Raw genomic sequence first — 23305 nt, 5'->3', positions numbered from 1 at the left:
AAATACCGGTAATGTACCGGTAAAAATTTATCGGTATTTTACCGGTAAATTACCGAGTAAGCTACCGAGTAAAATTACCGGTAAATTCACCGAAACCGTACCGATAGCACACTGGTCGGAACATGCGCGAGTGTATACCCTTCTTGGTTTCCAATTGTTTCAATTTTGCGGGTCAAACAAACGGGTCTTTTTTATTGGAGTTGGTTCAAGCATGAGTCAGCAAATGAAGATTTGCAAAAATTTGAACTAAATTTTGGAAAAAGTCCCACCGCGAGGTGGGCGACAAAAAGAGGATGATTTTATTCATTTTTCAAAACGTAATAAGAAAAAAGTTCAGATCTCAGATTAGGTTGCAGACATCGGAATTGTGAATGTTCCAGCTGGGGTAACCGTAGCAAACGCCGCCGAAGCATCAAAAACATCTACTGGAGCAATTGAAAAATGAATCACAATTTTGTCTTCTTTAGGGGGACCAGATAAACGTATTACTGTAACTTCTTTGAATTCCGATGGTTCGACAAAGCCAAAGACTGGTTGGATACGGTAGTCTTTGTTGTTAGAAGATTTGATCTGGAAAGTTAACATCTTAAAATTGCAAAAATTGAATTTTCAGTTTCGTTCAAAACTGAGCTCTAAAATCACCTTAAAAATCAGCTTATCAGTTCCTGAATTTGCTATTTTGAGACTTGACGTTCCACCGTTAGCTGGAATTGTACATGATGCTGGTTCAGCAGTCAACGACATCTTCAAAACTACAAAAATCTTTTGATTTGTCGAAGTTTTTAGTCCTTATCAAGATGTACTATTTTTTCTGAGGTCACTCAAGATGTACTATTTTTTCTGAGGTCAAGATGTACTATTTTTTCTGAGGTCGCTCCCCTAAACGTGTGCAGACTAGAGAACAAAGCGTGTGTACATAAAAAAGCTAGACGCAGACAAATCCGCAAAATCCGTACATGAAACTGCGTACACAAAAATGATGATAAATGAATTGTGGCTAAGAACTTCGCAACAAGTTTTCAGGTTTTCAGATGTTCAATTTCAGATTCAAACTATCACCGTGCGATTGGAAAGGTCAGAAAGTATGTTTTTTCTTCCTTTTTCCAGGTTACATCGTTTTTTTGGTTTAAGGAGGATAGAGATCCTGTTCAGCGGGCCATGGTCAGATTTTGGTCTGAATTTGAACTCTGAAATGTCACTTGGTCGAAAAACTGTTTATTGCTGCTCATTGATCACAATTGGTTAGCTAGTATTTTACTAGCAAAGTTTTCGATTTGTCAGCAAGGAATTCAGTGGAAAAAATCTGAGAAAAATTGAAAAATCCAGAATTGGCGGGTCTCGTGATTTTTACAAGTTTGAAACTGAAACCAAAATTGAAGATAAACTAAAAAAGCAATTTGGGAGGCTGAAAATTGTAGAAATGATCCGAGAAGCGCTGGCAGAGCAATCTGGAACTGAAAAACTGAAACTAAACCGATCGAAAAATCCGTTTTTTACGGTCCGTGTTACTAACCGGCTGGGCATTTGAATTTGAATCACAATAAAAATTGGAATTTGAAGATTTACTTGAAGAGTGAGTACAGTATTTGTATTGGAGGGGTTGGAAAATGAAGATATTTTCATAAGAAAATATTGGAATTGTCAGAAAACTAATGGCTATTGCCAGAGAAATCGAATCACCGTACATATTTTTAATAGAAGTTTTTTTTTGAGCTCAATTATCTCCTTGACTAGGACCAAAAATCTTTCAACAGATATATTATTCATCATAACATCACCTATATTTTATCAGTTGACAGATTTTGGATACCTTGTATAGGAACCGAGATAATTGAGCTCAACGTGCACGTAAGGAGTGGGCTTCTATTAGAGAAATAGCGATCAGAACTTATTTTTTTATGAAAACTGAGTACCTCAATGATTTGATTTTTCTGTGAAATAACTAAAAACAATTGCTTTTCAATCAAAAATACATTATGCTTTACCTTACACTCTCTCCTCTCGACAAGCTATTTCCAACCACGCCCCTTCTGCCCACAAAATATAGTGGCCGGCGGAAACCGGCGAATGTCGGAACAAGCGCAGATGTATGAACGAATTGGTATAGAAGAGATTCAGTTACGAGTAGAATTACGGGTTTTGAAACTGTGAAAATGAATTGAAATCTATCTGGAGGCTATAGAAGCTTATCTAGCATAATTTTTGAAACCAAGTCCCGCCGAGAGGTGGGCGACAAATTTGGGGGTTTAGAGTTATGATACAACTTTGAGAAGGAAGCCTGAAAATTATGACACACAGAAAATTATGAAGTTTTTTCTGAATTTTGCGTTTTGTGTTTGATTTTGAGATCGCCAGTTTTGACATCCCAATGTTTTTTTTTAAAGGTGGGGGGACAGGAGATTTTTCGTAGTTTTTTTGTAGCTAGAGTATGCATTCTACCGTCACGGTGTACAACGCTTAATGTCACTCTGCGTACAGCTGTCGTTCTCGCATTTATGTATGCAATCGGGCAGCGGCTTTCTCTTTGCCCGAGTGGCTCAGTCGGTAGCGGCGCCGCACACTCAATCAACGTCCTCACAAGTTCAACTCCTCGAGGGGCATCTTTGAACGAAATTTCGAGAACATTATTTTTTTCATGTCCCCCCACCTTTAATCACTAAAGTCAAACTTTCCGATTTCCCATTCTTTGACTTCTTCACCGTTTTTATAGCAAATAGAGCATTCCAATCCAATTCCTCAAACCACATAGTTTCCCATTTCTCCGATATCATTTACACCCTGAAATTTGTTTCTTTTTTCATCGATTTTCTCCGATCCAATCCTCAACAAGACAGTTCTCTCATTTTTCGATTCGTCAGTCCCGCTACTTATTTGAATACCGTAAAATCTGTATTAATATTGCATGCAAGTTTATTGTTCAAGTCACCTCAAGGGGTGCAACTCTATTAGAGGCTGCAATTCTATTTTTCAAACTACAAGTTGAGGTTAAAATTTTGAAAAAAAAAACAGTTTTATTATGAAAATCAACAAAAAAAAGTAACAAATTGAACAAAAAAAGAAAAGTATCGAATATTTAAAAAAATCAAAAAATCGAGGCGTCACTGTCATAGTTATTGTCTTCTTCTTCGGCATGGTTCACTTCTCCATCGTCTTCCTCACATTTCAATATCTCCCAAAATCTCCTGAATTTCTTCCATTTCTCGTTCTGCTCGTCTTGTCTTCAATAACTGTACGCCTTCTGGAATTTCTTCTAGGTGTTCTTCAGAACTCATTGCTCGTTTTTCTCGCTTCAATAAATGGAAAATATTGTTTAAAAACAAAGAAAAATACAAATAAACCAGAAATTAGGTAGGTAGTTTAAAAAAATGAAATTCGAAAAATAACTGTGCAATAGTTCGTCACGGTGTCACACACTAAAAATTGTACAGTACTCCCGGCGGAACCGCAATACTGCTGCAGATGCAATTATATTACGGGGCAATTTAATTAAAGGCTGAAAGTCTATTGTTCAAGTGCCCTCAAGGGGTGCAAGTCTATTAGAGGGGCAATTCAAATAGAGGCGCAATATTAATACAGATTTTACGGTAATTGTCTTTTTCTTTCCTTCCCCTAACTATACCGCTCGTGTACACTCTTATCATACCTGGGAGCAGCAGAGGAAAATTTGGATCATATGTAGTCATTTTCATAAAAAGTAAAAGAGTTTGCCGTCCGCAGGGTTCGAACCTGCGCCCTCCTGAGAGGACTGCGACCTGAACGCAGCGCCTTAGACCACTCGGCCAGAACGGCTTGTTTTCCAACAGCGTTAACTTCTATGAAAGGGGATATCCACACACGCACACGCACACCACTCGCACACACACGACAGACATAGATCAATGCGCCCCGACGCCTACCCAGAAGACAGTGAAGAGTGAACACTGGATCCTTAGAGAGTCCAAGACAATCGGAGTACTTTGAAAAGACTATTGTAAACGCAGAGAAACCTTATGTGTGCCCAAAGGGTTATGAAATAGAAAATCTCTGTCCCTCGTCGTTTATACAGTCTTGACGCCACGCCCTTCTTGCCTGCAAAGCATAGTGGCCGGCGGAAACCGGCGATTGTCGAGACATGGAAAAACATATACCATCCAATTTTCAATGGACAATCAGTTTTACGGGTTAAGCTAAGTTTTACGGGTATTTTTTATTGAGATAATGATTGAAGTGCTGAAATAATGAAGCTATGTGAAAACATTGTAGCTAATTTTTGAAAATAAGTCCCACCGGGAGATGGGCGATGAACCTAAAAAATGATATGTAGTCCATTTTTGCCCGGATTTTCAAGAACATAAGCATGATTTCACTGATCGAGGACCTGAAAAATTCGGAAATCTTTCGAGAGATTCATAAATTAGAACTGTCTAATTCCTTAGCATTCAAAACGAGCTCTTTGAAAATTCATAATATTTGAAAATGTAAAAGTTTCGATACTCATGCTAAAATAGACTAACCATCAGGATTTCTTTCATTATAACATCAATGATAACTTATCAAACCTAATAGCCTGAAAAAGTTTCAGAGTCCTTGTTCAAAAAAACGATGTTCTCAAAGAAAACTTCAAAAATATAACGGACTAAATCAGCAAAATTCGGGACGAGCTCGTCGAAACTTCATCTGAAAATCTGAAAAATTATTGTACTTAATAATCCACGTTTGATCTCCAAACATCTAGAATCGAAGCAATCTCGTTTATAAGAATCTGGAATGACTACCTCTTTTTTTAATTTCGTAATTTCAGACTTTCAAGGAATCTGAAAGTTGATAAGGTGCTATATCATAACTTCATTTTACTTTTTCATTTCAATTTTTCCGAAATCAAATCTGAAAATCATCTTCTCCACTCCTTAAAACCCTATTTTCACGGCTTCCCTTGTTTTTCATCATGCCCGCAATATGTCGTCAGATATGGTGTTTGAACGTCCCAGTTGTTGTTCAATTGACAACACACAATGAGGAGCCAAAAAATTACATTTTGACAGGAATTTTCACGAAAATCTCTCTATTTCAGAAATATATCACCTCCAAATGATCCAAACTCCGCCCCCGATCGGCACGATAGGACTGCAAACAGGCGGTATAGTTGGGGGAAAGGAGAGAAAAGGACGATAAAATAAGCGAAGAAACGGTCATTTTGCGGGACTGACGAATCGGAAAAGAATCGAAAAAAAGAGAACTTTCTGGTTGGGAATGAGGATTGGATCGGGGGAAAAACGATGAAAAAGCGCGGAAAAAGACGAGTATCTTATCAAAAAATTCTAATTTCAGTAGCTCGAAAAATTTTTCAGGATTTTTGAGGTCCAAAAAATTTGAACCTTGAAATTTGAACCAATCAATTGGATATCAGAAGAATAAAATCATAATAAACCCAATTTTATAGTATTAATACTGAAAACTACGATTTCAAAGTTTAAAGACGTTCCCTTCCCATCAGAGAACTTGAAACATGATTTGCTCGGCTGGAAGAAATAGCGGAGATTCTGCGAACCTCGAAATGTGAACTGGCAATGGGACGACGACGATCGGGAAAATAACAACACCAACATGAACAATCTTTATCGGCTGGAAATCTCATAAACTTTTAATATGAGCTTATATTCCTTACCCGCCACAAAGATTAGTCTATAACGGACCACCGGCGGCTGTGGCTGCTGGATGTGGAGTTTCATCTGAAAAAAAAGATAGCTTCATGCTTAAAATCCCAGAAAAAAAAGTTGGGCATAGTTCAGCTCATTAGTCAGCCGGCAGCACCCCAAACAAAGGTTTTACCTCAATGTTCTGATGCTTCTGCTAAGTTTTAAAAATCTCACTCTTCAAACAAAAATGCATAAATTCTTTTCTGCCTGACACTCTCCCTTCTAACCACGCTGTTTCTCTGAATTGAAAAAGACTGTGAGAATCGAGAAGGTTACGAAATAGAAAATCTCTGCGTCCCTCATCGTCCGCACTGTCTAAAATGGGGCGGAGCTTTTTTGTACACAAAATATAGTGGCCGGCGGAAACCGGCGAATGTCGGAACAAGCGCAGATGTATGACGAAGTTGGTGAAAGAGAGATTCAGTTACGAGTAGCTTTAAAAACGGGTTTGCACTTTGGATTAGATTGAAAAGTATCTGGAGGTCTCAGAATTGGGAGATTTTGTAGACATGATTTTTGGAATTAAGTCCCACCGAAAGGTGGGCGGCCAACTTGGAATTTCAAAATTGTAATACAACTATTAGGTTGGCGGGAAAGTCTTTGTCACTTTTTCAATAGTTTATTTCTCAAAGAAAAAATAACCGAATAATTAATTATATTGTCCATCATTATCAACAACATGTCTCCAACGTTCCCTCAATTTATGGATTCCATTGCGGTAGAATCCAGCCGGGCGTGAGGCAAAGTATTGTTTGAGTGCCGCTTCGACCGCTCCACGGGAATTGAAGCTTCTTCCTTCGAAGGCACGTGTCATATCGCCAAATAACCAATAGTCGGAAGGAGCAAGATCAGGAGAATACGGGGGGTGAGGGAGAACATTCCATCCATATCCCATCAGCTCCTGCTTCACTTGTTTCGAAACATGTGGGCGAGCGTTATCATGTTGATAGTACACTTTCTTGTCTTTCAGGGCCGAACGGTCGACTGCTTTCTTGAGGTTTCGTAGTTGAGTAGTGTAGAGGTCTCCAGTTATTGTTTTGCCCTCGGGCAGAAGTTCCCAGTAGATGGGGCCGTCCACTCCCCACCACACAGAGAGCATAACTTTTTTCGGATGAAGGTCGGGTTTGGGGACATCCTGTGGGCTCTCTCCTTCTCCAACCCACTGGGATTTCCTGTGGTGATTATCGTAGAAGACCCACTTCTCATCTCCGGTTATTAGCCGGTCCAGCCATCGATCGCCCGCGTGGAGAGTGAGAAGAGTAATCGAATCGTCGACTCGGCGGTCAAGGTTGGCTTGAGTCAGGTGATGAGGTATGAATCGACCAAAAAGTTTTCTCATTCCAAGAGACTTCAAACCTTCAAGGACTGTGCTATGGTGAACTCCGAATGTGACAGCTAGTTCACGGCTAGATTGAAATGGATCCGATTGCAATGCGTGCTTCAGCTTGTCCAAATCCAACTCACGGGGTCTCCCAGAGCGATCCTTTTCATCGAGCGAGAAGTCATCTTTTTCGAAACGATGGAACCAATTGCGAATAGTATTGTAGTGAGGGGCATGTGTGTTGTACACATTCTTCAAGAAAGTTTCCGAATCCTTCATCGTGGTGTGAGATAGGAAGAGGTAAATCAAAACATGTCTGATGTGAATAGCAGTGGGAACAAACATATCGTTTCAATTACAGATGAGGAGCAGGGAAGGAAATGGGGACTTGTTTATAGGAAGGTTCTTATCACCTTGTTATTCACTAGAGTCGATATCATACACAGCCTCCATATACGAGAACAGTGATTAAACAAACAGAGTGACAAAGACTTTCCCGCCAACCTAATATGAAGAGTAAAATTTACAGTGCCGGTCAACAAGATATACAAAAACGTATATTTCAGTTAATTTTGACAATTTTCCGGAGTCTGTAGCTCGGCTGTTGAGTTTCCGATCACTTTGAAAATTTTGGAAGATGTAAAACAGACCTAGATTGAAAACTTTGCATTTACATAATTTTTTGAAAATTCCTAGTTTTTCAGTTATATGCCAATTTTCAAAAGAACTCCTTTTGGCCCGTTTTTTGTACTGAAAACCTGAAAAAAAACTTACCAAATCTTGTTGGACCCTCCAGTTTGAATATGTAATTTCCTTTTCTGTACGATTTGGAGAATTTAGAAAACTAATAGTTGTTGGCAGAATGGGAAGAAAAATAGACGAGAAAAAGGAAAAAAAAAAGAAGAAAAAAATTTGTTGGGGGTGCACCGTCTTGAGAACGAAGGACAATAAAACCATATGGAAATCGCGAATATGAATATAGATAAAGGAGAATATCAAATGGGGCCTAGGGTAAAAGGGGGACTCCGGTCAATTTTTTTCTTGCATCAAAATGTGTTAAAATGTATCTATTTTCAGAATATTATTGCGAAAAAATTCGAAAAAAATCCGAAATCCCCAAAAACGCCGTTGAAAAGGAAAAAATTCAAAAAAATGTGCCGCCGAGGGACGAGGATTTTCAGTGAGAAACCTAGGCCACGCGAGCGGCGCGACTTTCTTACCGGACAATTTTTCCGAATTTTTTTCGCTTTTATCTCCGACAGGTAAAAAACGTTAAAAAACACTGTCGGCCACTTGAAAATAATGCTCTCAGGCGCCGTGGCCTAGGCTTCTCACTGCGCGGGAATTCAAATCCTCGTCCCTCGGCGGCACCTTTTTTGAATTTTTTTCGTTTTCAACAGCGTTTTTCGGGGGTTTCGGATTTCTTTTGAATTTTTTCGCAATAATATTAGGAAAATAAATGACTTTTAACACATTTTCATACAATAAAAATTTTTGGTCGGAGTCCTCCTTTAAATGTTATGGATATTGAATATGGGAATGTGAAGATGTTTGGGCTTTAGGAAATTAAACAAAAAACTATTTTGGAATTTTGATATTTCAAATTTTGGAAAAATCGAAATTTCAAAATTCTGAAAATGTGAAAAGAAAGCAAATTGACTAGAATAAATTTTGAATTATCATGTTTTTGACAGCTTTCATATTCACCGAAACCGAATTTCAAAATTTCAGAATTTTATCAGAAATTTCAGCATTTCAGGATTTCGAAGTTCAAAACTTTAGGATCTCAGAATCTCAGAATTGCAGAATTTTTGAATTTCTGAGTTTCTGAATTTCTGAATCTCAGAACTTCTGAATTCCTGAATTTCAGTCTTTCACATGTTCAGAAACCCATAAATTCGGTAATTCAGAATTTCAGAATCTTAGAACCTCATAATTTCAAGCTTTTAGAATTTTTGAATTTTCGAATTTCTGGATCTCACAATTTCCGGATTTCATGTTTCCTGAAAACTCGACCACACCACACTACAGATGGCGTGATTTCGTTCCCTAATTTCCATGTTCCATGTTCTTCGCACATAAAAATACACATACTCTAATCTGAAGATTCCTTGCCACGAGCCGATTAATCTTTTTTTTCCTTGGTGTTCTTCCTTTTTTCGTTTCCTCTTTTTGGATTTTTTTTCTCTCCTTTTTTTTCATTTTGTGAAACGAATGAATTTCAAATCGCTCTTCTGATTTTCCAGAATGCCTTATTTTCTTGATTTTCCTATTTTCTGCATTTCAGAGATTTTTTCTAATTATTTGACTTCCGACAAATTTCACATTTTCTCTGATTTCAGTATCGAATCTTATCAATATTTTTTTCTGAATTCATCAAAACTTTCAAATGTGCTTTTTATTTAATCCACCGCTCTCCCCGTCTCCTTTTTTGCTAAACAAAAAAGAGAAATCGGGGGAGAAGTAGTCGTGGGAAAGAGAAGGAGGCACGTGTCTCTCTTCTGTCGCCTAGCAGCAGCTGGTGAAATAAATAGAGAAGGGGTTTGTTGATGAAAAAACATAACATTTGGATTTGTTTTCAGGAATGTTGTCTACTAAAGCTTTTGGTTTTTTTAGTATAGGATATTTTGAAAGTTTTTTTTTTTCAGGAAAAAATATTTTTTTCAATACAATTTTTGCAATTTTCTTAAAATCCTCCTGGTTGCGTTCTCCGAGAAAAGTTCCATAATTCTCTTTTGAACAATTCATGTTTTGACCAAACATTTTGTCCAAACCAAAGAAATTTTTTAAATTTAAAGGGGGGGGGACATGAAAAAAATAATGTTCTCGAAATTCCGTTCAAAGATGCACCTCGAGGAGTTGAACTTGTGAGGGCGATGATTGAGGGTGCGGCGCCGCTACCGACTGAGCCACGCGGGCAAAGAGAAAGCGCCCGCTCGTTTGCACACATAAAGGCGAGGACGACAGCTGTACGCAGAGTGACATTAAGCGTTGTACACCGTCACGGTAGAATGCATACTCTAGCTACAAAAAAACTACGAAAAATCTCCTGTCCCCCCACCTTTAAAAGAAAAATGTAATAGAATCGCGCCCACACTGTCAAGCTCAAGCTCAATTATCTCAATTTATATATGACATATCAAAAAAGTGTAAACTAATAAATCGTTTTTGATATCATGATAAACATTCTACCAGTTGACAACTTTTTCATATCTTTGACACGAACCGAGATAAATAGGCTCAAATTCGAAAGGTCGAAGATCCTTCTATCACAGGTTTTTACGTTGAGTTTTGGAAAAAGTTTGCACATGACATCTTATGAAATGGATCAAAAACACGAGACCTTTTCTCTTCATCTACTCATCATAATGTACCCAAGCCTTCTTGAAATTTGAATACAAGTCAAGCCGGATTCTTTCTATTTTTATTCATTCGTATTCTCCTTTCTCTAAAATCTTCTCACTTTTCTCTTCCCCCGCTCTTGCTTCTTTTTTTCTTCTGGTCACTCACAGCATGTCTTTTTTGCACACCACGTGTTATGTAGATGCAAACGAACACCAGAGTGCATATTCATGAGGCAATGACCAGAAAAAGAACCACAACAATATATAAATCAAGGGGAAAAATGGGAAAATAAGTTTTTAGATCCTCGAATTTTCAGATTTTAGGACTTTTAGATTCTTGGATTCTTGGATTCTTCTTTGTTTGTCTTTGAAGATCTTTTCAACATTTGCTTATTGTCTTTTCTGTCTTCTTCACATGAATATAATTTCGAGATTCGAATTTCAAAAAAATCTACAAATTTCTATTCATCTCGTGTTGTTTGTCAAACTAGTACCAGTCAGTGCCCCTCTGACTTTCAGCTGACATTCTGAATGAGATTCGGAAAATTTGACATTGATTTCGAACCCCAATTTCCGCCAACCTCACACATTTCCTTCTCAATTCAAAATAAAAAAAGCATCACCCTTCCTCTTATCATTTATCCCCAACCCCATTTTTCCAGTGAATAATCTTTTGCTTTTTTTTTCAACCACAAGCGAGTGCATTTATCAAATCCTCATGACAACGGATTATGCTTTTTTTTCAACTTCTGCTTCTTTTTCCATCCATCAAAAGTTTGTAACCTCTATTTTTCCTTTTCAGCTACCCCATGCGTCTCATATCATGATTTCCGCTCAACAAGTACTTCCTCTCTGTGACCCTGCCAACTTGCTAGTTTGGGAGAACGAAGTCAGAAAGATGGCAGCTCGTGAGTTTCAAGAAAAAATTTTTTGGGTCTTTATCAGTTTAGGGATCAAATTTGAGAATACCTTAAAAAGATGGACCGATTAGGACCTCCAAACACCTTAAAGGAGGCGAGACAGCAAAAATTTCAGGGGCAGTTCGGGGGACGAAATCGCGCCGCGCTTATGTAGACCATCGGTCGTCAGGCGCCTTCGCGCCGCCGTTTCTCAGCCGGTAGCAGCGCTGTACCCCTGAGCTGCCTGTCATGAGTTCAACCCCTCATGGGGGTTCTCTATGCAAAATATAAGGAAAACTTTTTTTGTGGTGTCTGGCCTCCTTTAAATGCTCTAATAGAAGCAAACCCTATACGTGCAGTTTGTGCTCAATTATCTCGGTTTTTGTAAAAGATATATAGAAGTTATTAACTTAAAAATTGTTTATCATAATGTTAAAAATATGGCTTTTTCCGGGAAGAACGGTCCCAAACCGGGACCGCCGGTCCCATCATCGGACCACCGGTCCCAATCTCCCGAGAACGGTCCCAACGTTCCGACAACGGTCCTAAGGGTACGACAACGGTCCCGAGGGTACGACAACGGTCCCAACCAGGCTCAATCTAGAAACCCTATTCCCGAAATACAGAAAAACGGAATGGTCTTTTGAAAATCCATTGGAAAACTTTAACATTTTACTTATACTTGGGAGTTTCAATACTTTTTGACATGAATTTTTCACAAAATATTAGTTTTTTTTTGTATTGTAGGCTTAGACCAAAACGCCTTTTCCCGGCACTGATGTGAACAAAGCGTTTCAGCCTAAGCCTATAATTATAAACCAAATACACTCTGAAAAAATTCCAGTAAAAAAATGCTGGAATTCTCAATTATCAGCGAAATGTTCGTTTTTGTTGCTAAAATACGTTTCTTAGTGGAAACGAAAATTACAACTTCCAATGATTCCAATAAGGGTTACCAGATTAAGTCTGGTTGGGACCGTTGTCGTACCTTTGGGACCGTTGTCGGAACGTTGGGACCGTTCTCGGGACATTGGGACCGTTGTCGGAACAATGGGACCGTTGTCGCAATTCGTTGGGACCGGCGGTCCGATGATGGGACCGACGGTCCCGCTTTGGGACCGTTCTTCCCGGAAAGAGCCAAAAATATTTTTTCAGTTGACAGATTTTTTATATCTCGCAAACGAACCGAAATAAATGAGCTCGAACTTGGAGGGCCTTTTACTCTATACCTGTTTTGGGGTCTAACTTTAGGTATTTTTTGGGTCTGGAAAAATTATTCAATATTTCAGGATCCGCAATGGTGCAAGTACTGCATCCCTTTAACATTGATGCCCTTCTAGCCACCCCGAACCCACTATTGGCAGCTGGTTACTCGTTAGAAGCTCTTCAACTTCAGCTCTCTCCACAGAATCGTGGTAAGCTTTTTAGTGTAGGGTCAGGCAGAACAACAGAAAATCCCAATTCTGAGCAATGAGAACAAAAAAAAAGAATACGAGTTGACAATTCTAGGAAAATTGGGAAGAACAGTGATGAATGAATAGTACACACGCACACACACGGACACACATTCACAATTGTGAGCAATCAGAGCAAGAAAAAAAATACGAGGTGAAGATTCTAAAAAATTTGAGAACAAGAATGATTAGTGAATAAAAAACACACATAGACTTTCAAAGGAGCTGAAAATCAAAAAATTTTTCAGCTTTTTTTACATTGGTTTTCTTTGTTAAATTGCTTTAGAGTGCATTATTTTTGAATAGAAAGTTGACAGGGTTCTGAATAAATTCTTGGTATTAAGAATATTGTGCAAAAAAGCTGACTTTCTTCTGCAAAAAACCCAATTTTTTAAAATTCGTCCAGAAAAAAACGCCAGAAAAAAACATTTTTGAACTGCCGCGTTTTTTGTTCACCGCACGCTCCGCGAACCCATGCCCGCACACACACATAGACATAGGAAAGAATAAGGAGACGAAAAGAAAAACAAGATGGACAGAAAAAAGACACGACTAGGGGAGAAGGAAACTGAGAAAAGCGAAAAAGGGGAAAATGGATGAATGACATAAGGTAGAATATGGGTGGGGCCCTACGTGCTCTTTGAGCTCAATTATCTCGACTACTGTCAACGCATTAAAAAAGTTGTCCACCGAATAAATATTGGTGATAAAATGATAAACATTTTATTAATTGGCAAATTTTTTATATCTTTCTCAGGAACCGAGATAATTGAGCTCAAAGTTGACAGTTTGAATAGGCTTCTATATTCAGAGCGCCCCAAACCACGCAACCCCCGGAGGCGAACACCAAGAAAAGATCGGTTAGAGCATCTTGCCGAAATAGCCGAGCAGCAAGAAAAACTGGAAGATCCGGAGGAACTCGAACGGTCCAGAAGTGAGTTTTCGAGCTTTAGCATCATGGTTTTTTGTAATATCAGAAATCAACGAGAGCCGAATACCGGAGAGACAATGGGTTCCATACTACGGACGTGAGTTATCATTTGATCTACTGATCTTCCGAAGGAGAAATATTTGCAGCATCCTGTAATTGGTCGCGGCTGGGAAAGAAGGAAAGAGCCAGGAGGATCCAGAAGTTCATAGAGAAATTGCCCATGGAGCGTCGTCATGAGGCTGATGTTCAGTGGCCAGTAATACCAACAACACCTGAAGTCATCACATTGGATCCGGATTCCGATGAATCTGATAGAAGCTCAGTTATCATTTTGAACTGAAGATTTTCAGTTCCCAAGCATCTCCAGTTGTTCTATCATCTAATCAGTTTTGGAACTTCCTCGTCCTGATTTATCTTTTTTTCATATCTTGTTGTTCCTATGCAAGTACGACTCAAACTTGCTTTGCAATAAAATTTTTGAAAATGTTTTGTGTTTGTAATTCAGAAATCTCGAAAAAAGTCACAACAGGTCCAGGGAATATCGTCAAAAATATCTGTATTTTTTCTGCAAAATTGAAATTTTCGAATATCACTAAGAAAAAACGGCAGAAAAACATTTTTCGAATTGCCGCGTTTTTCGTTCACCGCACGCGACGCGGCCCCTCGCACCACACCCGCACAAAAAAAAACTTCAAAAATTCGAAAAAATCAAATTCCAAAATTGGTGATTTTTCCTTCTCAAAATTTGAGTGTAGGTGATAACTTGAAAACTCGGGCCAAAAACCATTGTGGAGCCAAAAATCGGCACCTAAAAATTTGGTGACAAAAGCAAAAAAAATTTCGAGGAGAAGGAATCGAACCCCAGACCTTTCCCATGCTGATCAGAACGTCAACAACTGAACCATCCAATCGAAATTGATTACTGTTTTAATTTGGGTTTATATATTTAGTGTTCACGTGACCTGAAATCCTAGTGAAATCGAAGGAATCAACAGATATAATATTAGAAGAATACGGTAAGTTTATTTTAAGCTCAATTATCTCGGTTCCTTTGAAAGATATCAAGAATTCGTCAGCTGATAAAATGTTAATCATAATATCACCAACATTTTATCCGTGGACAAATTTTTGATATCTCTAATAAGAACCGAGATAATTGAGCTCAACGCGCACGGATAGGGTGGGCTTCTAATAGAGAATTTACGTTGTTTACGGTCGCACCTGAAAGAAGTGAGAATAGAGATGTTCGTATCAGCATTATCAAATGATATAAAAATTTTACTTATTTCTGAGTATTGCAGGTTTATTAGAAGAAAAAAATCATTGACAAAAAGCAAGAGCGGTGGAAGTGAAGGGAATAGACGCGGAAAAAAGGAGAAAAGTTTTACAATGAAACAAATGAAACGTTAAAATTGAAAGAAGTGATTTTGAACTACAGTATCCCAGCAAAACTGTATTGTAATTGGGGACTAGCGTCCTCGGCCTACGGCCGACTCCGCTAGGCGCGGCTGTGCCGCGCATTTAGGTGGAATCAGATGCAGTGTGTTTCAGCCCTGGCTCAGTGGAATCAGTTGATCCTGAGTTCAGTCTGTTCTCCCTTCGCTCGCTCCGCTGGTCGGTACAGACTGGACAGGGCCTTCGGCCCTGTAACATGAGAAGTTTCAAATCGAGTGGAATCGGTTGCAGGGCCTGCGGCCCTGGTTCATTTCTCTATCCGAATCAGGACTGAAAGTTTGGAACCAATAGATATCAGAAATAGCAAAACACCTAAAAAACGGAAACTTTAGTGGAAAGATGTTCCAGGAGACGGGGGGATTCATTAGAGGCAAAATTTTCGAAAGATTTTTCACGATAATTTACTTTTGACAAAAATTTTAGCCAATTTTTCCCAAGTTTTTTGTGGTTTATGACCTATATCTCAAGGACCAGCGTACCTGGAAAAATCTGAAGACAAAAAATGAAATTAGAGATCTTCTTTTATGGGGAGGCAAACAATTAGATAGATCCATTCAGTGGTTTTCGCGTACCAAGAGGTGGAAGCTGGACCATCGAAAATTCGAGCATTTCACTCAAAACCTATTAACCTTTTTCATTTTCAAGCAAATGAAGTCATTTTTTTTGTCAACATACCTATCAGAATTACGGATCGAACGGGAAAGCCGGATTTTTTATTTAGGCCCTAGTTCGGCAGAAAAAACGGAGAACGTGGAAAAAGAACCGGATCCACTCGCACGTTTTTAATCATAACTTGGTTCAGCCGGTTCAACTTTTGACGATTTTTGGTAACCGGATAGCGACAGAGATTTCCTATCGATAGAAAAAAAATCAGCCAAACGGACTGAAATTAACTAGAAAAACCCAAAAATAGTGAAAAAACCGGACCCACTCGCACGTTTCTAATCATAACTTGGTTCAGCCGGTTCAACTTTTGACGATTTTTGGTAACCGGATAGCCATAGAGATTTTTTAAAGATCAAAAAAATAATCATCTAATTTGGACCGGAACTGACCTAGTTAGGATTATTTTGAAAAAAGTTTTATAAAATGTCGAAAATGGGGGTACGTGATACCTACTCGATGTAAAGGAAGAAGGTGGCGGACAAGTCGGAAGATTTGGGTGGGGCAATCCTAAAAGTTTCAGAAAATTTGAAGACTACGATTTTGGAGAATTACAGAATATGATCATAAAAATTTGAACATCAGAAATAGGAAAAAAAATAGAACACAAAGAAATTTTAATCAAATAACCGGATCATGTCATGAAATCATCATCGTCATCGTCTTTGCTGTCTTCTGATTCTCTCTGCTCTCGCTGGACCTTCGTTTTCTTCGAAGCTCCTCTCTCCTCTCCATTCAACACCTTTCTTTTCCGTCCCCTTGGTTGAACATCAGGCTGAACCCAAATGTACCCCTTTTCCAATTGCATCAAATGCTCATCATAGAGCTTCGTTGTCCTCAGCTTCCATTCCCAAAACTCATTGCCTTGCTGCTCGGAAATGCGATTCCAGTCGGCGGCTGAAAATTTGAACCAGTCATCAAAAAATATTTTTACCCAAAACTCACCAATTTCTTTTTTTGTTGGAACCCTCGTTTGATCCGCAGTGTCTCGACGGAAGGAGGCATACAAGATCCAAACCTGTGGAGGCTTCGTCACCAGTTGAGGGATGGGACCTTTGGAAGCATCATATAGACAGCTCACGAATGCTGAAATTGTAAAGTTAACCATGTTTTTATCTCAGAAACTCACCACAAGCTGGATCGCCACGGACAAGGGTCTCCCGACGGTGCGCATTGGCTTCCTGAACCCTCTTCGCATATTCCAAGCTCCCTGGATCCAGGATCGGCGCAATTTTCATCGTCTTCTTGTAAATCTGCCGAGTCGCAAAATATTCTTTGAAGGCCTTCAGATTCTTCGGCAAATCTTGTGCATGCGGCTTCCAAATTTTCGCCGCATCTCTGAGAAGACGATATGCTGGACGGCGACCCGGAAGGCGTCTAACTGATGGGCTGGGGTGCGAAACCTCGGCGTCAGGAGACAACAGACTTGGTGGAAGGGAATCTGATAATGCCTAGGAAGGTAAGCAATTTATAAATGTATACCTACCGTCAGAATCAGCAGCATCTGGAGACAATTCGGGGTGGTCCGAAAGGAAAGATGGAAAACCAATGGGAGCTGATGATTGCGTGAAGTCAGCATCTACGGCAAGAGGAATTGGATGGTCCAAAAGGGAAGGTGAAGGACGACTGGGAATCGTTGAGAAGTCAGCATCTACAATAGATAGTAATCAAAAGAATACAATATCGCGATATTACCAAAATCATAATTTAGTTTATCTTCGAGAGATCTAGAAAAGTCTAGATCTGCTTTCTCGGATTTTTCTGGCTCCGTTAGTCTGCTGGGCTCTACAGAATTCATTTTGATTTGCTCTCCAAGAGATCTAGAAGATTCCAGTTTGGATTTTTCGGATCCTTCAGGTTCTGTTGGTCTGCTAGGCTCCACAGTTGCCACTGGCTTCTCTGACGATCTTGACAATTCTGATAATGATGGAACATATGAAACTAACGCGTGGCTCAATTTGAATGGTCCAGACGTACTATTCCGAAGCTCTTGATCTTCTGATCCTCTCGTCGGATCCACCCCATAACATCCATCATCAGCAACTTCCGTTTTGATAACCTTTGACACTGACTTCATCATCTTTGCCTTGAATTCTGGAACATATTGGATCAGGCTGGTTTTTTTATATCTTGAAATTACCAATCATGTTAAATGGGACTTTTGCGATGTCTTGGGGAGTTGGCATTGGATCTGGCTCGATTGCTGTTGTTGGATCATCAGAATCAGTTTTTGATGCTGGATCATCAAGCTCGGAATAAAAATCCAATAGCATATAACATAAAATAGTTAGGTATACTTACGCTGCCAGCCTTGGACTTCTGACTGCTTCAGTTGAATCCTATAATTCCAATATTCCTCGTCCCTCATCTGACGTTGTTGCTGATCCAGCCATTTTGTGTTCAGCTTCATCGTTTTCTCCTTCTCCTTTTCAATCTGTGCTTCCAACTGTCTAATTTTCTCCAAAAGCTGCTGATGAAGATTGGCAGCATCTTGCTGTGATGGTCCTTGAGCTGAGGCTCCTGGTCCATGAGGAAGATGAAGAGGATTTGGGAGCATCTGAGCTCCTGGATATCCGAAGGGGTGTGGAGCTCGATGGTGCGTTGGAATATTTGGTACAAAGCCAGGGTGTTGTGTTGGGTTGAGCACCGCATCAGGATATAGTTGCTGTGGTGCACCTTGTCCTCCGATGTTATGCGCCATCCGTTTCATGTTGGCTAGTGGATGTTGCGGCATCCCTGGTGGAGGAACAGGAGCATGCAGAAAGACACTGTGCTGATGAGCAGCCGGGTATCCATATGTCGGATGGTGTGGGAAACCATGGGCCGACATTTCTGAAAAAAAAACATTTGACTTTTCAAACTCATGAAAGAGATTTCAACTTTCACAAAACCCACTTTTCACCAATCTTTCGTTGACAAATTTGTAGATGCCGTCAAAAAAAAGATAACTTCAATCGATGGTTGTAGGATGGGAGAGCACCTAAAATGAGCAATCTTTTTTTAGAGTCAATGGCTGAGAGACGTCATAAGATTGGAATAAAAAATGGTTAGCGAGAGAGGCGAGAAACAAGATTGAGGTCGTAAAAATGGGAAGAAAAAGCAGCGAATAGAGAGAAAGAATGCATGTGCGGGTGGTTGGAAAAAACCATATTTTCCCAGATCAATTGACAGTGAACATCGCTGGGAACAAAAGGAAAATTGAAGAAAATTGAAAGCCAAATTTGCCGTATTCCGTGCACATAGCGTATTAGCTGTGATTGAGGCACACCTTAACTTTGAGCTCAGTTATCTCCATTTCTGTGACAGATACCAAAAAGTGGTCAACTGAAAAAATTTTTATCATAATATCACCAATAATCTGTTAGTCTACCACCTTTTAATATCTTTCACGAGAACCGAGATAAATTTGCTCAAAGATAAACTAGCCGCAATTGGCACAAGATACAAGAAGGAGGACATGAATAAAGTGGAGGTGTCACTGAGAGGCCTGAATGGTGACAAAAAGAAATGGGAGGTTGAAGTCAGGACAAGAACATAGAAAAAAGAGGAACGAGCGTCATCCGAGGGAGGGGTACCAAAAACAAGGAGAACACATATATCTAGATTTGAGGAGAATGAAAGGACTTGACTGCCAATTTCAAAGAGCCACATTTTCAAATGTTCTGCTTGATGATTGTCAAATTTCAATATAGTGCTAACTTTTAAATATTGGGTTCCCAAAATGTCTGGTCAGTATCAGGAACTTACAAACTATTAGAAACGCACCTCTCTTTTTCATCTTTCAATTCTCTTTTGGAAATTTTAGCAGAGAATGCACTTAGAATTCTAGATGGCTAAATATGACAGTCTTTTCGTCGTCTATTTATATTCGGTTTTTTTTTGAATGTAGACAACATGGGGTGTCTATGTATGATAATTAAAATGTGTGGGTTCATAAATCACTCAATTTTCTCTCGTGTCGTTCGGAGTGTAACTATTAATTTCTGGTGGGAGTGACGAGATGAAAATCTTAAAAAACGTAACACAGAAAAGTGAAAAAAGAGAATTTCGTCTGGAGCAGAAATGCATTGCCCATGGTCCGTTTGTGATTTCTGGTTTGGACCAGATGTGGACCGGAAAAGATGAGAAGTACTGATAAAATATACAATACTTATCTCTGAAAAGTATCAGTCTCAGAAACTTCGGTCCCTAATACATACCAGAAATTATTGCGAAATCCACCGGCATCTCTTTTATCTCACTTTTATGTTTTTTTTTTCAAATCGACATTTCAAAAACGCCAATTGCGCCCTATTTCCACTCGGCCCGATGTTTTTTTTTTCTTGTGAACTAGGCGGCAGTCTTTTCGAGGGTCCCTTTGAAGTGCCTACAGTGCCTCTATGTTTTTTTTTGGAAAAAAAAACATACGAAACAAAGAAAATTTGAATACTTTGAATTACGAAATACTGTTTCCACAAAAACAAGATGAAAAAAGGATTCGGAAGAAATGGACTAAGCCCGGCTTCCCTCCTATCGAGCTGACTCATACTATGGTCATCCGGACCTCCCATGACGGCATATTCACATTTGTTTTTTCTCGCCTCTCCAGGAACATTTGTAACTGTATACTACCAAACGGCAGCTGTTTTCTACAAGTCAGCAGACACCTCCGGATGATATGCACCAAAGTAGGTCAAAGTTGCTCACCAAGCAGGGCAGAGGGGGAAGGTGAGAGGAGGAAAAGTCAGCAGACACTCTCGAATGCGAAGCATCAAATCAGATTGACCTTACAGGCCTCCCTATCGGACCAGACACGACCAGACCGGTGAAAACATGGGGGTGTTACAAGCAGATCGATATGAGTAAATGTAATCGGATATTGTGGGGGAAAGGGGTACTGTAGAAGATACTTTCATATTTTTCTGAATCCTTCCGAAGGACCAAATAATTAGGGCTGTCTTGATTTCAGCTTCTTCTTCTTGAAAAAAGCGAAAGTAAAGGTGAGAAAAGGGAGAGGGATGTTATAAATTTATTCAATAAGAGGCATTAATTCATTAAGAGGCTGAAGACATTTGACTGTTTCCATTTTTGCGATTGGGAAGGAGAGAACTATCGATGTGGGCAAAAATAAAAAAATTATTTATGGGAAAAATATATTGGACGAAAATCAAAGTGCTTCGATGGGTGGAATGTGTAGTTCCTGAAACTGATGACTAATTGTGACAAAACAATTTTATGATGATTCACTCTTAACTATTATTGCTGTCTGATAGAGAGAATAGACGCAGAGAAAATGTCTCTGCGTCTCATTATTTTGAGTGTTGGTTCGTTTCTACTGTCCAAGGTATTCTCTTATTCACTTCAAATAGACATCTCTATAACCTTTTTTTTTCTCTGACCGACAGGATACTCTAAAACCCGAATCTAAGATTTCGAAAATGAAAAAATTCAGTTCTAATCCCATCAACTTTTTCTGCATTTCAAACTCCTTACCTTTTCTAATTCTTTTCCTTTCCTTTTTCTTCGGTCTTCTCTTTTTCCTGCCTGTCCTCCTCATCTTCTTTCTCGACTTCCTTATCCTTCTCGGCTTCCTCGGCGAGGAGTCTCAACCCTGAAATATCGTAATTTCAAATTTTGAGAAAAAAATCAAACTTTTACCGTAGGGAGTGGTTTGGAAGGCCGAATTCGGAGAGGCCTGAATCCTGATGGTCTTATTGCAAGACCTTGGGAAGTTCGCATAATATTCCTCAACGGTCATACGGTCGAGAACGTCCATCTTCTGCAAATTATACTTTTGGTATGCAAGAAAACAAGGCAAGGAAGATTTCATGAGTCATGTGTTCTCAAGAAAAAATTGATTGGTTATCGAACACATGTGTACAAAAATCTTGCGAAATTTCTCGCAGCTATTCGGTATGACAGAAAGTCGAATGAGAGTATTGAGAGAAAAAATATGAGAAGTCAGAGAAAAAGAAGAAAAATCCAAAAATATCAAAAATCGAAATGTCAATGCTGATAATATATTTATTTGCAATGCATGGGGGGAAATCGATAGATAATTTGGCAAGAAATGGGACCTGTACAAATAAAAAAGTAAAATGACCAGACGGACCGACTAGAGTCCTGTAGGTCAAGTGGGAGGGATCAGAATATCATAAGGAATCGCTCCTACTCGCTTAGCAAACGCCACCGGACTGAGCTTAGAATTTATCACCTTACATACACGGTTCCACATAGACAAGTTTCTGTGAAGGAAGCAGTCAAAGAATTGACCGTTGATTTTGAACAAATACGGGGCTCTGTTAGAATGGCTGGGAAGAATGTAGAACGACATAGAGGGAAAATGGTATGAGTTTATAACAATTTTGTGATAGGTACGAAGAACTAGAAGGGTGCGGCGATGAAGGGTGGTTAGCATAGAGAACTGGGATAGGCGATCGGTGTATGAATTGAAGAGCATATTACATCTCTGAAAGACTTTTCTGGTGAAAAAACGAAGAGGAGATTCTAGTTTATTGGCAAGTGTGGCATTGGATGGATCGAAAAGTTCACAACCGTATTCGAGGACCGGTCTAATGTAGGTGTCGAAGAGACGGAAATATAAACAAGGGTTTTTCGATTGGAACGTTTTCAGTATTTGGCGGGACTTGAGTTTAGCAGAGTAGGCAATAAGATTGATGTGTTTGTCGAATTGAAGTTGATCATCAACTAGTATACCTAGGTCCTTGAATGAGCGATGCGGAGTAATGGGGGAACCCTTAATAAAATAAACTGTCTTAGGATTGCGTTTTTTTTTTTTTCGTCGGCGAACGCCGTGACATGAACATTGGGAGGAAAGAGGCCGAGTAAATCGTTAATGTAGATCAGAAACATAAAGGGGCCAGCGACACTTCCTTGGGGGACTCCGGATTTGACAACAATCTCGCTGGTTGACATTAGGCCCGCTAATGGTGCACCTGTCATTTGACTTGGGGGTACTGTAGACAAGAAAAAAAACAAAAAAAAAATTCGAAGAAAAACAAAATATTTTGAAAATATTTTTGCTTTTCCATCTTGGGAAATGGGTAGAACTTTCAAAAAAAATTGGTGACAGGTGTGTAGAATTTTTTCTTTGGACCACACTACCGTAACACCTGTAACATATGAGCCTCCTAACTTTCAACTTTAAGTCAATTTTTCTCGGTACCTGTCAAAGATAAAAAAAAGGTGTCCACAGATAAAATATTGGTGATATTACGATGAACAATTTATCAGTTGACAGATTTTTGACATCTTTCAAAAAACCGATTTAATTGAGCTCAAACTTGACAGTGTGTGTGTGTGTGAGGGGGATTTTATTACATGTTTCACTGTTAGTATCCTTTTGTCTTTCGAAACAACTTATGAGATTATGAATGCTGCTACAGCACCCCCTCCCCCCTCCCCCTACAGTATCCAATTACATTCACGCCCCTCGATTTGTTTATGATATCACTTATGCTCTCACCTATCCCGTCTGTTTTGTGTCTGGTCCGAAAGGTAGCCCTGTAAGGTCAATCTACTTTGATACATCTTATATGAAGGTGGCTGCTGACTTGTAGAGAA

At 39.3% G+C, this 23305-nt stretch overlaps 4 protein-coding genes and 1 non-coding gene across 5 annotated transcripts; 1 reads left to right on the top strand and 4 right to left on the bottom strand.

Annotated features, from left to right (window-relative positions):
• Positions 1-345: 345 nt before the first annotated feature.
• On the bottom strand, positions 346-744 carry CBG07809 (the record flags this gene model as incomplete). Its single annotated transcript, XM_002631813.1, has 2 exons — positions 346-570; positions 643-744. The coding sequence occupies 2 exons, from the start codon at positions 742-744 to the stop codon at positions 346-348; spliced, it is 327 nt and encodes a 108-aa protein (XP_002631859.1).
• Positions 745-3705: 2961 nt separating this feature from the next.
• Positions 3706-3789, bottom strand: CBG28469. Its single transcript has one exon. It is a non-coding gene (tRNA).
• An 8747-nt stretch (positions 3790-12536) lies between these two features.
• On the top strand, positions 12537-13964 carry CBG25699 (the record flags this gene model as incomplete). Its single annotated transcript, XM_045242960.1, has 4 exons — positions 12537-12654; positions 13505-13627; positions 13671-13721; positions 13771-13964. 4 exons carry the CDS (start codon positions 12537-12539, stop codon positions 13962-13964), a joined length of 486 nt encoding a protein of 161 aa, XP_045098709.1.
• A 2412-nt stretch (positions 13965-16376) lies between these two features.
• CBG07805 lies at positions 16377-18572 on the bottom strand (the record flags this gene model as incomplete). Its single annotated transcript, XM_045242959.1, has 6 exons — positions 16377-16828; positions 16872-17183; positions 17229-17393; positions 17438-17836; positions 17883-17978; positions 18044-18572. 6 exons carry the CDS (start codon positions 18570-18572, stop codon positions 16377-16379), a joined length of 1953 nt encoding a protein of 650 aa, XP_045093582.1.
• Positions 18573-21219: 2647 nt separating this feature from the next.
• CBG07804 lies at positions 21220-21497 on the bottom strand (the record flags this gene model as incomplete). Its single annotated transcript, XM_002631811.1, has 2 exons — positions 21220-21332; positions 21380-21497. 2 exons carry the CDS (start codon positions 21495-21497, stop codon positions 21220-21222), a joined length of 231 nt encoding a protein of 76 aa, XP_002631857.1.
• Positions 21498-23305: the final 1808 nt, after the last annotated feature.

This window comes from Caenorhabditis briggsae, assembly GCF_000004555.2.
Source record: "Caenorhabditis briggsae complete genome, chrII, whole genome shotgun sequence".
NCBI lineage: Eukaryota > Metazoa > Nematoda > Chromadorea > Rhabditida > Rhabditidae > Caenorhabditis > Caenorhabditis briggsae.
The sequence above is the reverse complement of the archived record's forward strand: the minus strand, read 5'-3'. Positions and strand labels throughout refer to the sequence as shown.